The sequence below is a fragment of the Alexandromys fortis genome, unplaced genomic scaffold (assembly GCF_014885135.2).
Source record: "Alexandromys fortis isolate MF-2015 unplaced genomic scaffold, M_Fortis_MF-2015_v1.1 scaffold_1, whole genome shotgun sequence".
Lineage (NCBI taxonomy): Eukaryota > Metazoa > Chordata > Mammalia > Rodentia > Cricetidae > Alexandromys > Alexandromys fortis.
In genome coordinates, this window is record NW_026067927.1 from 38,249,052 (window position 1) to 38,267,480 (window position 18,429).

Genomic DNA, 18,429 nt, shown 5'->3' on the forward strand with positions numbered 1-18,429 from the left:
TCTGTTTCCGTTGTCCAAATTATTCAACTATACATATTCACCATAGCTGGTAGAATTTCAGTACTTTCAGCCTTGTCAATCCTAAACTCACGCTAAATGAAAGTACAGCATCTTAACCCCCAGGTTGAACTCTTCCCTTCAGAAGAGCACTGCCAATAGCAGACAGTTTCTGCACAGGAGTCTATCACCAACCCAAGGAGCCAGCAGTGGCTAATTGGTCTGACCTGCTACAGAATCCCCACCAGGACGCTCATGGAGAGAATTATGCTCTCTTCTGAGCCGGCGTGTTTAGACAATTTTGTCCCTGCTGCATGCCTTTCATCTTTGTCCTTCTGAGTGGAGTTTGTGATGCTGACTGCAGAGTCTGGAGGTTTTTCCAGATGACAGAGGAGCAGAGGACAAGCCCTTATCATAAGACAGAGAGGGAAGGTGACTGGGTGCCGTGCCTCACATCACGCATCTGCTCTCAGTGCAGACACAGTGGCTGTCCCTGTCCCCATGTGCACACTGGCAGTGCTAAGCAGACTCAGCGGGTTTCAAGAAATAATTAGTAATTGGGGGAGAATAGCAGTAGGGGCTAAAAGAGAGGTGTGGGGGGACTTTAGCAAAACACAGAATGTAGGAATGAGATTCTCGAACCATAGACTAAGAAGAGAATAACCGCTGCCCTCACCTAGGAGTTATCACATACACTCAGAACTTTGCTCTTCATCATGATAGATGCTATATCGGGTTAGAGAGATGGCTCAGTGGTTAAGAGCACTTGTTGCTCTTTTAGGGAACAGCAGTCTGGCTCCCAGCTTCCCCCTGGTAGCTAACCACCATCCGTAATGCTGTTCTAGGGTTTCTGATCTCCTCTTGTTAACTCTGTGGGCATCACACAAGTGTGGTACACAGACACACATATAGCCAAACACCTGCATACATAAAATAAAAATAAATAAATAGCTTTTAAAAATGAGGTAGATGGTGTGACTAGGCAAATGATCACAGGAATAAAGATGCCACCTTCAGAGGCAAGGTACCTCGCCTGCGAAGAACAGGCTCTAGAATATTCCGTTGACTTCACAGAGCCATTTTCTCCCGCCTTCTCCTTCATTCTTACACATCAAAGCTGTGTGTCACTGTGTTTGCTTAGTAAACATTTCTTTCTAGTGAGAAGCATCAAGTATAATGAAAACAATACAGATTAAAGTCAACCAGATGCGGGTGGGGACCCAGCAGCTCTGGGAAGTCAACACTTGGTTCCTTGCTGTCTTCGCTTATTAAGTGAGTGGGCTGTTTAAGGCCTTCAGGCCCAGAGCCTGTCTGAGCTCAGAGAACACTCCATCTGCTGTGGAAGCTTCCAGCAGCACAACCTCAGAAACAGACTGAAGATAAGGAGGATGGGTGTGGTGAGCGTCCCACTTGCAACACCGGAGGGCAGGCGAGCAGGTGGATACCCTCATGTTTGAGTTCTCTAAGCACTTCCGGGAGCGAAGTACCATGCTCATGTTGAAATGTGTCAGCTCGGAATCTGGGGACCTGCAGTGGACACAGCCCTGCCATACTTGGTGGGACCTGGTGTGATTCGGATTAATACCAGTGGGTGCAGCTGGAGTGTCTTAACCCCAGGGTGGGGACAGCTGTGTCAGAGACCCGCATCTCTGCAGTATCCAGAGGCCAATATATATTCGTGGGGGGAAACAGGTCCCAAATCCCTCTCTACAATGTTCTAAATGATGCAGGCTTAAGGGACTTCAGAGCCCTCCCCCTCCCCCATCATTCTCTTTAGTCCTGATGTAAGCTTGCTCATTCTAAAGCAAGGCCCATCTATGTGCTTACCAATGACCCTGTCCCAGCCAGGCCTCCTGTTGTTCATGGGGACTCCATAACTAACACCAGAGCACAGGAAACTGCACCAACCACCCCACGGTCCATTCTCAAGCTCAAGGAGGATTTGAGATCAACTGAATACGGGGACAATGGATCCTCCCGAAAGAGAAAGCAAAGAGAGAGGTGGAGTTTACCTTTTAGAATCCTAAGGTGCTCACTGTATCATTATAGTTTGAATACCAATGTAATAATGTTGACAATGATTCAATAAAGACAAAACAAGAAAATGGGGCAGTTGGAATGAAGTGAACATAGAGACACTAACATCATCATTCACAGAAGCACTGTAGGCCTGGCCAGAATAGAGTACAAAGGCCACCGAGAAGAACTAAAAACAGCCCAACTCTCCACCTCTGGAAGGAGTGTAGACAAATCCACAGTTATGTAGAAGGGAATTGAGGCGTGCCTTATGCTGGGACACAAAAGCAAAATGTAAGAAGACTGATTAGAACCCTGGAGATGGTCCCGGAAAATCAATAATCAAGTTGGTTTTCAGTGGTTGCCTGGGAAGTGAGATCAAAGACAGGGAAGAGTGTGGAAGGTTCTAGTTGACTTCATCCAGACTCTCTGATGTTACTGAATTTGTTGCCATGACTGCATATTCCTTTAACCTTTTCTCTAAATTATTATATAAATATATATACACACATACACACATATGAGTTCTTTAAAATTCAGAAGTTCCATTTAGAAAAGAAGACACAGTGGTAGATTCAGGTGAGGAAGATCAAACAGCAACTATCTGTCTGGTTTGGCCTGCGTGGATGGAAAGTTCATTTGTTTTGACCTAAATAGCTTTCGACTTCGGGCTTCAGTGCAGATGTGTCTGTACATGAAAGTCAGGGTGTGATCAAGTCAGTGACATCCTGGCATTCTGGAAATGTCATAATTTGTTACATCCAACAATGCTCTTTTTTAGACAAACATTTCAATCCTGCACAGCTTTGCAAGGGAAAACTTGAATGACGCACCCGCTAGCCTCCAAGGGCGGACTGGAAGGCCTTTTCCCAAACATCGAAAAGCTCTAACCCTCCATCTCTCATCTCCATCATGGCAGTCTCTGTATTTTACGGCTCTTATTTGTGCATCTGTCTCAATCAAACCGTACTGATCCAGGGAAAAAATCATCCTCTATGAAAGACAGGAAGTCTTTGCTTGGACCCTGAAGCCAAACCTTGCATCTTTGCTCACGTTCCAGGTGCGTGGCTGCAGCCAAGTTTCTCGACAATCTCTCTGGTTCTATGACCATGCAAATGGAGAATGGAGTTTCTCCCCGGGTCACTTAGAAGGTTTGAATATGATACTGTTGACAAAGATGTTTAGCATAGCAGCGCCTAACACACAGCGGATACCTAATGAATGCCCTCAAGTCCCTTCCTCTCCCTCACTCTTTAATCTTCTGCAGCAACGACCACTGTCCTGTTTGCGTAGACGCTTAAATGATGAATGCTAGGGCCAGGGAGGGCATTGGGATGGAAGATTCCGAAATTGTTGTCAAACTCTTTCAGGGATGTTACGTCTTCAGATGTGAGTCACCATGTAAGCCCGTTAAAGTGCTGCCATTGGCTCCACTGCTTCACATGGTAACTGCACAGAAAGTCATGGCCGTGCCAAGCTGGAAGCTCCTGGGGTGCATCCAAGTACCTTATCAGTGACCCTGCCCCCATAGCTCAGAAATTGACCACGCACCTCTGGGTGTGACCATCCTTTAGCTATTGTCTTGGGAAGCTGTTGCAGAGTCAACAGCAGGAGAAAACAGCCCTGGAAACAGTCATGTCCTAGGCTGTGTGAAATCCCACAGTTTCTCTGTTTTTAAGCTAAGTGTTTGTCCCTTCCTATTTGTATTCAGAACTTTCCTCATGAGGGTCCCAGTCTGATGGTCCTAAGTTGACTCTGGTGGCCTCTAAGCCTTTTCTGAGTGCCGAGTCACACAGCAGTTTGATGTCCTTCCTCCATTCAGCACACTTTGGCTTGCGTGTTCTGCATGTACTTCTCACCTGTGTGTCATGCATGTACTTCTCACCTGTGTGTCCTGCATGTACTTCTCACCTGTGTGTCATGCATGTACTTTTAATCTATGTGTTATGCATGTACTTCTAATCTATGTGTTATGCATGTAATTCTTACCTACATGTTATGCATGTACTTCTTACCAAGCTCCTCCCCTTTATTATAGTGTGTGCACATGGAAAAGATGCTCAAATACTGACATCACAGTACACTTTCTACTGGGTTGCTCTTGGATGACACATTCTCCACAAATCCTCTTGTAGGTTCTGTGACAAAGAACCACTCTTACAAAAGCTGGTCAGAGAGCTTTAGGAGGCAAGGCATAGGAGCGGAGACAAAACAGACACCAGCGTAGAGCCCCAAATGAAGGATGATATGCTCAGCCTGGGAGAAGGCAGTGAGCAGGGTGCCACGGGAGGTTTGGGAGCCTTGGGGGCGGGAAGAACTTTAGAGTTCCAGGATACAGGGTCAGGAGGGTGTTCAGAGAAGACTGTCTGGCCCACCTGCCAGGATTCTGTACAATCATTCCGCACAATGATTTTCGAAAATACAAACATTGCTGGGGCTGACTGACAAGTATTGTCCCAGCAGGGAGAGCTGTCAGGGAAAATCAATCCAATTCTGCCACATGCCAGTGTGTAGAACAGATATAATTTTGGCTGTTCGGTGATGTCAAAGCGAAGGATGTACCGTCTGTGTATTTTGAAGTGTGGTGTTCCTTTCAGTCTAACAGCTTGAAAGGTTTCTGGGGCTCTTCTCCCCCCACATTGCCTATTTCTGCCAAGAAACTGAATTTAACTTCAAATAACTCCATTACTTCACCTGCTGTGATGTTACATGAACCGCAGTTCCCCGCCATGGCCATTCCCCACCCCCACCCCTCAGAGCGCTGGAATTGGGTCTGGAATGAAAGGAGCTTTGCTGATGCCATTGGCTCTTGCACAAAGCATCCAGGCAGATGCCAACTGCCCTCCCAGGAAGGTTAAACCATTGCAAGGTCTGCCTTATCCTTCGCTGCACCCAGTGCAAGGCTTGGCTCAAGGAATTCAGGTGACTTGTGCTTAATACGAGCCCTGAATTTCAGCTCACTCCTCAGTGGCCTGTGACTATAATGGGAATCATGGCAGATACCTCAGCGGGTGATTTACTCAAAATCTGTACTGTTCTCAGTACCTCCCCCCCCCCTCCCCAACCGTCCTCCTTGCACCTACCAGTGGTGGAATCTCCCCACCGCCTATTTCTCCCTTTCCTTCTGTCCTGCCATTCCTTCTTCTTTTGGTCCACTAAATTTCTCACCCTCCATCACCCCTCCTAATCTGCACACACCCCAAACCTCATAATCCCTCCTGCACCCCCATCCTCACGCCATGTCTAGGTTGCTCTGACTCACTGCCCCGAAGGAAGCCCCCAGAGAGGAGGCTGTGTATTTATTTCCCCCTAACTACTCCATCCGCGGTTGTCTGCCTTATTCTCTGCTCAGCATCACTATAGGATTGTCTCCTGCCTCCGGTGAGTCCATTGAGTCTCCTCTGTCTTTGCCTGTCCTTTCTTGTGTTCTTGGAGAATTAATCCTTGGTGACATCCTCTGCTCCCTTTGGGATTAGTGGCGAGTAGAGCCGATGACAGCCAGCTATGCTGAACTCCATGCTCATGAGAGACACGGGACCTGGGGAGGAAAGATGGGAGGCAGGAGTCCGGCCTCAGCTTTTCTCCAGTCTCATGACGGAGTTTCGCAGCAGCTCCCTAGCTGGACCCCTGCCTCCGGCTTTACCACAGCCAGAATAACGTTGTCTTGGTGTACACATTGCTTCTTCCTCTGTACAAAGACCCGCTGTAGCTCCATAGAGCTGAAACAAAGGATGGATGTGGATGAACAGATAGACAGATAAGTAGGTAGATGGTAGACAATAGGCAGACAGACAGACAGACAGACAAGTGGATAGATAATAGGTAGATAGATGACAGATAGATAAATAGATGGATAGATAGGTAGAAGATGGGTATATTACTGCTGGATTGACAGATGAATAGATTACCAGAGATCATAGATTGTAGAATGCATGTCCTGGAGAAATCCCAAGGTGTCATTTATTCCCAGTTCAATCCTTTAGAGAGGAGGAAGGGGAAGGCAGCACATTGAAGTCATTCATCCTCGAGTCCCTGTTTCTTAGTGTGAGACTCCATCTGAGTGACTTAGGGAGCTATTCGAGGTGCTCTACGCCCCAACTCCACCCTCCTTTCCTACTGTCCCACCTGCTGCTGTTGGGGGTGGGAACACGACCGATCATGGCTTCTTAAACACACCCAGCCTTTGCCTCCTCCTCCTCCTTTCTCTTTCCCCACTTTCATGTTGTTTCCACCATTATGTCCTCTTTCTCAGTTACGTGCCTATTTCTGTGTGCTTGTGCTCTTATTTATTCATGTAAGAATTTTGATAACCTAATGTGATCTAGACCCAGAACCAGGTTCAGGGAAATCACACCCGTTTGTCAGCTTCCACCCAGAGCATTCTTGTGTATACCCATAGGCTCACTCTTACCTCCATGGATTATTGAGACCGTGTGGATTCCCTGTGCAAAGCTTAGGCCAAGGGTGGCTTTTGTGTTGTATATTTATTTTATTAAATTTTTTAATTAAAAATGTATATGGGTGCTTTGCTCACATGTGTGTGTGTGTGCACCACATCCATACCAGAGAAGGCCATAAAAGGGCATTAGAGTCCCATGAACCGCTGTGCCAGAGGTTATGAGCTGCCACGTGAGGGTTTGGCACAGAACCTGGGTCCTCTGCAAGGGCAGTAAGTGCTCTTAACCATTTAGCCATCTCTCCAGCTCTGTGCACTCATTTTTTTCTTTGATCTCTGTCATGAAGACTCTTCTTAGGAAGCTCCCTACTTACTGTGGGGGTAGAGTCAAGAGCATTAGTCATTTCCTTGTGTTTAACGTGAAAACGGAGCTAAGACTGCCCTAGCAGACTGCCGTGAGGGCTCGGGACTCTCCGAAGCCTCCACGCGTCTTCGAGCCCATGACAGCAGTCAGCATGTGGAAGGTGCCTCTTCCCTCTTCTCAGTGGGAACTGTGCTTGGAAAAGCACCAGCAAGTGGATTCTCTATGAGCACACAAAGTCAGTTAACCGTGATGTCATCTGTAGGATAGATATGACTGTTGACCTCACTCTGTGGGGTATGGAAATTAATTAATAGTAAGGCACAGTTTTTTTTTTTTTTTTTTATTTAGCTTTACTCTAAACTCCTTGCGGATGGCTCAGTGGTGGTACCTGTACCACTTCCTCAATAGTACAGTCTGTGAAATTCAGTCTTTTGTTGTCTGGGTGCCGCTTCTCATCTCTGATCTTAGATGTTTATTTTCAATTTAATACCGATTTGCAACACAATAAAAATGTAGATGAAAATCCAAAACATTATTTCCATCTTCACACAGACTTATCCCGAAAGTTGAGCAGTAATTGACCGGACTCCATAGACTGCCATCTACTGAGATAGTTAGCAACCAACTGGTGCCAGCCAATGACTGAATATTCTGTTTTACACTTTCGTGTTTTGCGTTTGTTGGCAGTTTCCTAATGAAATGTCCATCATGAGATGTCGAGTCTGAAGTATTCTAGTGGAAAGAGGTGTCGCCCATGAAATGTCTATTTCACGTCAACATCAGCAGGGGCTGATCCTGATGGCGAGAAAGTCTGTCTCCTATCTCCGGGTTCAGTCTACAGCCTGGCACCAGGACTGTAGGGAAACAGGAGGTCAGAGTGCCCCACTGAAAGCCCCCATTCCTGTTCGGTACCTTCCGCCCCAGAACTATAAATACCTTAAAAAAAATGTCTGGTCACTTAGCTCTTGGCATTATAAGGGCACTCAATGGAGTCCTCTTTACGCCCCACGAGCTAGGCAGGCTGTGTTTGTGGGGCCAAGGTTTCTATGAAATACCATTACCCTGGAAATGGGAAAGACACATTTCCTGCTAGAGACCTTAAGTGGATAGAGCCATAGTTATTTATATCTTTATTAGCTTTGGATCCCATAATAATGGATATGGACATGGATTGATACTTTATTGCCTTTGAATGTGCATAACATTTTTGCTTCTGGGGGAATCTATACCAAGAATTGGATTTAAATGTCTCTGAGGCAAGAGGCAAGTTAAGCGGGGACAGCCACTTTGTGGCCGAGTGCATTATTTTCAATGACGATGATATGATTGCAATATAATACTGAAAATTTGCTCTGTCCTACTGCTCATGAGGCAAATGACCAAGAAGGCCAAATTTCCAGTCTGGAAAATTCCATCGATGATATCCCCTTGGGGACAGGGGAGTGTGGGCACAGAAACAGGATACATTTCAAAGAAAACTCCGCAAAGCTCTTGTCTTGAGTTTTCCTCCAAACAGAGGGAGCAGTTTGTGAGGGAATTGGGACTCTTAATCACTGATATTTTTACCTTAGTGATTTAATGTGTGTGTGTGTGTGTTTCTGTATCTGTTTCCGTGTCTCTGTGTGTGTTTCCGTGTCTGTGTGTGTGTTTCCGTGTCTGTGTGTGTGTGTTTCTGTATCTGTTTCCGTGTCTCTGTGTGTGTGTGTGTGTGTTTCCGTGTCTGTGTGGAGGTCAGAGGAGAACATGCAGGAGGAGTCAGTTCTCTCCTTCCACCATGTGGGTTGGAGGAATCAAATTCAGCTTGTCAGGCTTGTCCTTACCCTCTGGAGCATCTAACTGACTCTCATTTAATTTTTTGTTTGTTTGTTTTGTTTTTTGAGACAGGGTTTTTCTGTGTAGCATTATAGCCTGTCCTGGAACTCACTTTGTAGACCAGGCTGGCCTCAAACTCACAGAGATCCACCTGCCTCTTTCTCCCAAGTGCTGGGATTAAATGTGTGTACCTCTGCCTCCCGGCTTTTTAATGTTGAGTTTGCAGTGATTTTCGTCAAGTTTCCAGAGTGAAAAGCTGAGGGTAACTGATCTCAGGGGAAGGAAGCAGGTGGGACGTTTCCCTGCTTACATGATATTGGGGTATTGGAAGGAAAATGGATCATACATGGATCATAGAGCCTTTTAAGGGAAGGGGTGAATGGAGAAGCGAGCCTAGCTGAAGCGCTTTCCTCCCTGACTCACTCCCAGGACATTCTGCTTAAAGTCTAACCAAGAGCTAAACAAATCTCCCTCTTCACTACCAAAAACACAAAGGGCAGACAGCAGCCTGGTGGTGTGGTGCTCAGGCAAGTTCCTGAATCTCTCCGTTCCCTGAGCTCTGAGACCCAAGAGGGGAAATGGGAGGCAGGTGTTTGGTTAGGTGACTGGGGGATCCAAGTTGTCAGCAAAGACAGGGCAGAGAGGATGCAGGTTGGATCCCTAAGTGAAGCTACAGAACACCTGGGCGTCTGCCAGGAGGAAGGTGAAACACAATGCAGGTGTTGACCCGCAGGAAGAAGGCAGGGCGTGGCCTTCATCTGAGAAGGCTACAAACCTGGACGTATCCAGCAGCCCATGGAATTGCAGACCTGATCCATGAACTGCACAGGAACCTGAAGGGTTGAGCTTTGGCAGGAACAAGAGGGCTGCTGGGATATGGATGGCTAGCTCCATGGAAGAGACTTGGTGATGGGCGGGACCTGGCGATGGGCGGGACCTGGCGATGGGCAGGGCTTCCTGGCTTGTTCAAGAGAAACAGAAAAGCGAAGCACACGTTAGGGTATCGTGGTGTTATCATGGAGGAATATGGCAAAAATTAATCTTACTAGCTCAATAGTGTGGAAACTTCAGATTTTGGCTTTTGTTGTTGACGTGTTTTGTTTGTTGATTTGTTTATTTTTTCCCCATTCCTGGATTTCCAGAGACTCGGGCTGATTTGTTGCATGATTGCTTCAGTTAACTGGGAGAGTGTCATCAAGGTTGGGAAACGAGATCTTTCAGTAATATTTAGTATGCAGACTATTTCTGACTATCACAAAATTTTTGTGACCCAAAGTATAAAAGAGACATTTACTGTGTTGGAGGTAACATATCGGCAAAGGACATTTTCAGATAATCTATGCCCCAAATCACAAAGAAGCCAGCAAATGCTGAGAGCCATTTCCTTAAAGAAAAATCTGTCTTCTGCTCTCAGTTTCAACGCCGGTGAACTGTTCTCAACTCTAGTTCTGAAAACAGTGAAATCAGCTGTGGCTTTAACTACCCTGCCACCAGCGTGTTAATCAAACACTAAAACAGTTAAATGCTTGCCTGGGACTTACTGGAGTGTGAAGTGGGAATCAAGTGGATTGATTCCTGATGAGTACTTGACAGGCCAGGAGGAAAGTCAGGATTTAAGTGGGGAGTCCTTTGACTTTACAGGGCACTCTCCTAATGAGCTCAGCCTGCTCCTCTGAAACCCAATGTGCCACCAGCACACAGGATGTAAATATGGGTCCTTATATTTATGAACAGTACTGCTCAGAGTCCCTAGAGGCTCACAGACATCAGAACCACAAGAATTATTGGGGAGGATAATTCCCATCCAATCAAAACCTTGATCACCGCTCGAATTTTATGAAAAACAGCATCTCCAGAGGAGCTGTCTAGGGTTCTGCTGCTTCCAGGGGTGCAGGTGGCTCAGTCCCCACCCCCAAACCTCGTAAACTAGCCGGTGGGAAGGGAGTGGCCCTATGCACATTGTGACAATCTTATGGTGGCTGTTGAATGATGTGTGTCTTTGTCTCACAGTTGTTCAGCACATCAAGAGGCATAACATCGTTCTGAAGAGGGAGCTCGGGGAAGGAGCCTTTGGAAAAGTTTTCCTGGCAGAATGCTACAACCTCTGTCCTGAGCAGGATAAGATCCTGGTAGCCGTAAAGGTAAGAGAACATTCCGGAGTATCTCCTTGTTCATGGCCCCACTGAAGGGTGGGAGTTTAATTTTATGGTATTTCAGTCACCCATCTGGGAGTACGTGCCTTCAATGGTACACGTGTTTTTAATTCTTCTGCCTAAATGAATAGCCAGGACATTTGGGTCACATTCGACTGTCCGTCAGAAGTGATTGGGGGCAACCACCCAATCTGCTGGTCATTATTAGCTCCAAGCTTCTTTTTAGAGTTATGCTGACCAAATTCTAGATCCAGGTCAATGGGATCAAACAGATTCAATCGGCTAAGCTACGATGCAAGCGCGTCTCCTCTGGTACCAGGTGCTCGTGACTCCACTACCCGGAACTTGTCACACTTTCTAGGTTCCAGAAGGAAGTCATATCGACTCTATTACACTGATTTTTCCTATATGCCATCTATACTTGTCTCTCCCAAACTGTGTGAAACCACAGATATTTTTTTATAGCAGAGACAAAGTTTCATCCAGAGTCATATGGCACCTTCTCTAGATTCTACCATCCTAGTGAACGTAGGGTTTCTACAAAACATAGACATCTAAAAGGTCTTCATCATAGTCTCCTCTTGTCGGAGCCTCTGGTTCATTCCCAGCTGCCCAGACTCGAAATAATCACACAGAAACCATATTATCTGCAATACTGTTTGCCCAATAGCGTAAGCATGTTTCTGGCTAACTCTTATATGTTAAATTAACCTCTTTTTATTAATCTGTGTATCGCCACATGGCTGTGTCTTACTGGGTAAAGTTTTATCCAGTGTCTGTCTCTGGTGGGGCTACATAGCTTCTCCCTGACTCCACCTACTCTCTCTATATATATCTCTTCCAGCCTGGATATATTCTGTTAAGCCATCAGCCGAAAGCAGCTTCCTTATTAACCAATAAAAGCAACACATATACAGAAGGACTTCTCACACCAGTCATCTTTCTCCAAACTTAAAAAGTTTTGTTCTTCAATAACTTGAATAATATCATTAAAAGAGATAGTTTTCTTTTGAACTTCGTAAAGCTTAAGAAAAATACCGCAACTAACTTAGGCAGATCTATTAAGCATGCATTATAATTTTTTTGAAAACTCACCAGGTATTTTTGATGTATGGATACCAAGCATTTAAAAGGTCACACAATTATAAAAGTGTTAAGTGGCAAATAAACGTGTAGGTGGCTAATGTGATAAAAATTAATCTCTTAGATTAATGAAAGATGACTGAGTTTTGTTGAGTTATGTTTCTGCTAAACAGGGACCATTTATTTGCATGAATCATATTTATTCAGTCATTATAACCTAGACAGTGTTTTGTTTCCTTAGGAAATCTGGTGCATATTCCATTATAATACCAGGTTTTATTATACACACATGGATAATCAAGAGAATAAAATTATTCATGAAGGCACCCATCCTGAAGCTCAGGCGGTTTGTGAAGTGTTTGTTCAGATGAAAACACTGTGCATCTTCTTTCCTCGTGATCTGAAGTATTTCAGAAGCCCTGTCCAGAGAGCCATGATGCTCATAAACTCCCAGCAAACCCTTAAGAGAAGCACATTTCAACAACTAGAGGACCAGTGGCTCTAGACCTTATCAGCTGTCAAATACACATTGTGGCTTTGATGCAGGAAAATGCATGGAAGGTTGAGAAAGGAGGGGAGAAGAGGGCTGTTCTAAGGAGATGTGGGACCAGATGGGCTAAAAACTCCCGCAGGAAGGAGTGTGGTGGCTGGAGGTGACCACCCCCACTCTTGTTCTTGCTTCTTTCTCCTTTCTTTGGACAAAGTTTCCCTGATGATCATACTCAGGGTCCTTGGCAGTGTCTTATCTCTAGTCTCTGCTTTCTTCTTCAGTCTTCTTTATCTTTGGGAATAAATGAGACCAAATGTGTTGTTATTTTTTGCAATTTTATAGATGAACAAGTGTTCAGGCTGGAAGAATCACAGGGGTTATCTATCCCTAATGTAACCATTTGTATCAAATCAGCAAAATGCCGGATCTGTGTCTTACACTCTATTTGGCATCCAGTAGGAAAGACTAACCAAGGCTTCAGACTCTGAGTTCACTTCACAGTGGTATATATGTGACCACTTAAGTATGTAAAAATCCTGGATGACCAGGGATTCTAAATGGCAGTGTGGGAATAGCTGAGACATCTTGGCCAGATATATGTGCATCCAGCAGAGTTTTCTGGAACTCTAGCCTCGCATCCCTGCCCTGTACTGACCTTTCTGTCATTCTTCAGTGCCCTTATGGAAAAGGTGCTATGTGGTTAAATTCACAATGTATCCGTTCAGATCCCTTTTGGGCAGACACAAAAACCAAGTGCAAGTAAACCTCGTCTACTAGCAATGAGTGATGAACTGATGGTTCTTACACAGGTACTTGTCTATCCCTGCCCAGCCTCAACTGGATTTTAGAAGACCAATTTCCATTCTGCTCTTGTGTTCACAACATAATTCATGTTGGATCTGTCTCCCATTACCATTGTCAATTAGACGCTGTTCTTGTTTAAGGCCCAATTATAGCTCAAATTCTTTGAATCAGACCTAGCACTCATTCTTCATGTGCTGTCTGGCTTCACCAAGTAACTTTCTGCAAATTAACAGTCTGTGATCAATGTTTGTTCATTAAACAGTGCTGCTAGGGGAAGAAAGAAAAGGTATTTGACCCTTTGTCAAATCCTGACTTCTTTGCTAGTCTCCTTGGAGTTAAAATGAAATTGTCACCTGAAATAGGGACAAAGGGACAGTAAATTAAGATTTTACTCTTACTTCATGACCACAGACGTAAGGAATTTCATAGCAACGACCTTGAACACAAATGTTTGTTAAGTCAGGAGGTTGCCTGCTATAACCCAGGCTTCAGGCGGGGAGCCGTGTCAACCCTCTGGAACTCAGAGGTGTGTCTTTGTGAGCTCCAGGGTGAATCAGGTCAGAACAACTTACAGATCTCGCACAGAGCCTCTCTGCAACCTGCAACCAGGGCACACCCACTTATAGGGGTTTGCTCCAGTTGAAAAACGTATTCAGAACGCTCGGAGGAAAATTCACCATTTATTCTCTGACCATAACAAAATGATTTATGTTTTGAGTTTCACTGTTTGAGCAATGCCAAACTGAACATTTCTTCCAGGACTGCATGGCCTCTCACCTCTCTGCAGTGGCTTGGGTTGCTCCTATTCCATTGGATGCACCAGGGGATGCTTGACAGCCTTTCTGCCGTTGCCTAGCAACCTCTGCAGCATTGACTATGCATGCTAAGAAACTGCAGCCATTGTCCTTTATCCTTCTCTGGAAAGAGCTGACTTTCGTTTGAAATCCAAAGCTTTACATCCAGATCGACAGATGTCAGATTCATGTGAATTCTGGTTTGATTCTCGCAAATAATTTAGTAGCTTGAAGGAGCCAGTGTTCTAGGTCATGTGCCCTTCAAGGGCACATAGGTCAATCATACCTCTCCAGTTCAAGGGTTTGCTTGTTTGCCTCAACCGAATTGCCATTTTCTTTCTTTCTTTCTTTTTTTCTTTTCTTTTTTTTTTGGGGGGGGATGACCTTTGCTTTTCAGTGAAATGAATTTGTCAACCGTTTTCCCCTTTATACTGAATTATAATTAAAGAGCCCATAAAGAGACGTGAAGAAACTAGTCTTTGATCAAACCCAGTTGCTTTACCTTTGAGTTACTCTGGTTGCCAAGGAAACACTCCATCGCAGTTTCCCTGCACTAACTGCCGATGCATTAGCTATTTTTGGTTACATCCAACATGCATTTCAATAACTACCCTTCCTACAACATTTTTTTGTACTATGAATGCAAGCTGATTTTTGGTTTTGAAATAAAGCTGCAAGTCTGCTTTGTAGGATTTATGTCCTCTCCCTGGCTAACTCCAGTTTATTTCTAGAAACAAGGAATGCTGAATATGAGAGAGACCTTTAAATCCATATAAATAAAACCCTAGCCTCATGTTTTATGGATGAGAAATTTGAGACCTAGGGAAGTCAAGTGACTTTCTCAAGGTAGGAAGTTAAAAGGGCTGGAGGAGCTGTGCAGGTGAAGTCTTGGGTAAATCAGAAGTGTGCTGGCAAATTCAGCAGATGCTCTTCTGAGATCAGATGTAAATGTTTCTAAATTCCTTCTTTCCCATAGAAGAAATAATGGTATTTTTCTCTCCTAAGAGTTTTGAGAAAGTGACTTAGAAACTATCTTTCCATTAGAAAGCAGGCCCAACACAGCATCTGACCCAATGCCCCAGCCCTCACCCAACCATCACTACAGGCAACCAGTTCATGCATCTCAGTTCACGCTGTCTCTTTGGAGGGCCTGTTTTTGTTTGTCCCCCAACCAGACAAGACTCCATGCTGTCAAGGCTTCTATACTTGGCCTTTATAGCATTATCAAGGTTTTTAAATTATGTATTAGTGTGTTTACTTAATGAGTGACAGTGCACGTCTGTGACCTCTTTTAGGATGTTAGTCATACTCTACAGGGGGAGTCCATGACTTTGGCACATCGCGTGATGTGTAGTGTGATGCAAAAGAGAAATGCTTATTGAATAAGTGGAGAGATGATTGGCGGTCGCTGAGTGGATGGTGCAGACTGTGAAACTCTGAGATTCCTGAGGCATTAAAGAGTTGATCATTGGCATTTCTACATGGCAGTGGTTTCATGAAACACAGACGGTCACAGCTGAAAGAAACTGTAAAGACAATAGGTAACATTACTGATCTAATGGAATGAGAATCAGTTTAGATATGGTTTAATAGGTTATGCTTGGTGGCACACACTTACAATCCTAGCACTTGGCAAAAGGAGACAGCAGAAGGCTGTTGAAGCCAAGTGAGCTACATGAGACCCTGTATCAAAAATAAAGAAAAAGGATACTACTACTATTATTAATGTTCTTTAACTCACACTTTACAAAAGAAAAAGAAAGGAGAGAGAGAGAGAGAGAGAGAGAGAGAGAGAGAGAGAGAGAGAGAGAGAGAAAGCCAGAAGGCTTGAGAGCTGGTTCAGTAGTTAAGAGTACTGACTGTTTTTGCAAAAGACCTGGGCTCTATCCCCAGCACCTACACGGTGTCTCACAACCATCTGTCTAGTCTTACGGAATCTAGCATCCTCTTCTGGCCTCCAAGATACTGCACACAGGTAGTACACAGACCTACATACAGGCAAAATATAAAATATAAATAAATCTAAATAAAACGATTAAAAGAAAATAAAACAAACTAACAAAAGAAAACCCATAAATCCAGAGATTAACAGCTCACCCAAGGACAAACAACTGGCATGCGGCTGTTTAACAGCAGCTCTAGGGCTGGAACCTAGTCCTGTGCTCACTACGACCACACTCTTAGTTACCAAAGTCTATGTGTGATCTGGCCCACACACCACTTGAGGGAATGCAGCACAATACCACTCATAAGGGAGGAAACTTTGTGTGGGGATGAGATGAGAGGCACGTTCTTATCTACACCAGTGAAAATTTAACAGCAGGGAACAAATGGGGTAGAAAAACTGGATTCCCAAGAGAGTTCTGACTTCAGGAAAATGCAATCAGACCTCATACCACAGAATTGACTTCCCTAAAAAGAATGCAAGGATCCTTGGAAACCCATGCCAGAATGACAATGACGTAAGCAGAAGGGACAGTGCTCTGGGAAGCCACCTGCTAGGAAGTCTTGCCACTGTGAACCTAGGTTCAGGCACTGCCGGCTTCTGGAAATCAATGGGTACCTCCTTCTGCTCTTCCTCTCATCTCCTGGCTGGCTGGCTTGCTTTAACATGGACTTCATTTTCAGACAGGTTCTCTTCATGCTGTAGCAAAACTTGATCTTTTATTGACTTGTTTGCAGTTATGTCAGAAGCATTCTGATTACCCAAGCATCTGTGGAAATTGACAGGGGAGTCAGACCCATGATGCACAGAGTCTGACCATGAGAAAATATGTGTTGCCTGAGGACATAGCAGGGATGCTATCCTATAGTCCTAAAAAGAGATGAGAGATCTGTTGGGAAAAACACAAAGGATAATCATCTCTAATAGGACCCAAGGATCCTCACTGTGATTGGGTCATTTGGGGTCTGTAAGTTTGCTTGGGATCCGAGGAAGTCCCTGTGACCGGCTGTTCTTTTCTTCATCAGCAGGAGACACCAAGTCCAACCTTTGCTTCTGGTAACATACTGCTTTCCTGTCTCAGCAGCTCACTGATGTTTGACAGACAGAAACACAACAATTGCTTACACCAATTCTAAAATTGATTGGGTAGAGGAAATATGGAGTCATTTATCCCAGCTAGTCATCTAGAGTATCCATCCACTATTCTCCATGACACATCACCTGCTGTTGCAAGGAGCCACTTGTTCTTCCCGGCCACCCAGCTAGCTTACACCCAAAATAACCACACAGAAACTGTATTTATTAAATCACTGCTTGGCCCATTAGCTCTATTTTCTTATTGGCTAACTCTTACATATTAATTTAACCCATCTCCATTAATCTGTGTATCACCATGAGGTCGTGGCCTACCAGCAAAGTTTTAGCACGTTTATTTCCTGTAGTGGATCCATGGCATCGCTTCTCCACCTTCCTTATCCCAGTGTTCAGTCCAGTTTTCTCTGCCTACGTAAGTTCTGCCCAAACAACAGGCCAAGGCAGTTTCTTTAATCATTAACCAATAAAAGCAACACATAGACAGAAGGACCTCCCACACCATTTCCCCTTTTCTGTTTAAACAAAAAGGAAGACTTTAACTTTAACATGGTAAAACTACATAAACAAAACAGGTATCAAACAAGAATTACAGTTACAATATTTCTATTTACTTTATCTTTTATCATAACTAAGGAAAACTATAACTATCTATCTATTCTTCAATTTCACCAAAGACTCTAGAAGGATATACTATTACCTAAGTAAACAGAAAATGCATTATAAGCAACTTCCAAAAATCTAGAAATGACAGAGACATCTCGCAGACTGGACAGTCACCCAAAGCTCTTCTGTATCATTGGGGCATCCATATTCAGCCTAAAGGCCCATAGTATCTGACAGACTTTTCCATGAAGAAGGAAATTTCAAAGACAGTTCAGTCATTTTCTTCTGCATCCTACAGAATGTCTCGCAGACTCTTTCATGAAGCAGGAAGCCCGAAGGATTGTCTCACCTTTAGGCAAGTTCAGCAGTCATTTCTCTGTGGATCCTGCATGTCCAGTTCATCTAAAAAAAACTCCATAAGGAGACTCTTTGATGCCCATATTCCTCTTGAAGTAGATTGGTGCTGCCAGGAGCAGATGTGTCTCATATCATGAAAAGTCCTAAGTTTGTAAACATTTTAAATGCCATATTCTGAAGGTCTCTGAAAGATTTGAAGAATACCTATCTAACTGAAATATATCTTAATACATCTAGAAAATCTAACTAACATGACTACAAACTTGACTATTATAGATGATTATCTATTAACCTATATTTCTTAATTATACATTACATTTTTAAATGAACTTCATAATCGCAATACCTTAATCAAGAGCAGAAATACACATATAACAAATTTGTCTTAAATTTGTATCAATAAACTAAGATCCATACCAGTGCAAATCACTATAGCAATCTACCCATAGTTCAGTCATCTAAAGTGGCCATGGATGCCAAAGATGCTACTATCAGGCAAGGAAGCTACTGGGATTTCCTC

General features: G+C 44.1%; 1 protein-coding gene across 1 annotated transcript in view; it reads left to right on the forward strand.

Moving 5' to 3' along the window:
- The window catches only part of Ntrk2 (neurotrophic receptor tyrosine kinase 2), a 305,892-nt gene that overhangs the window by 225,903 nt on the left and 61,560 nt on the right, over positions 1–18,429 (forward strand). The window contains exon 14 of the mRNA XM_050144116.1: positions 10,596–10,726. Within this exon, the coding sequence (XP_050000073.1) occupies positions 10,596–10,726 (131 nt within the window). The remainder of the gene's footprint in view (positions 1–10,595; positions 10,727–18,429) is intronic.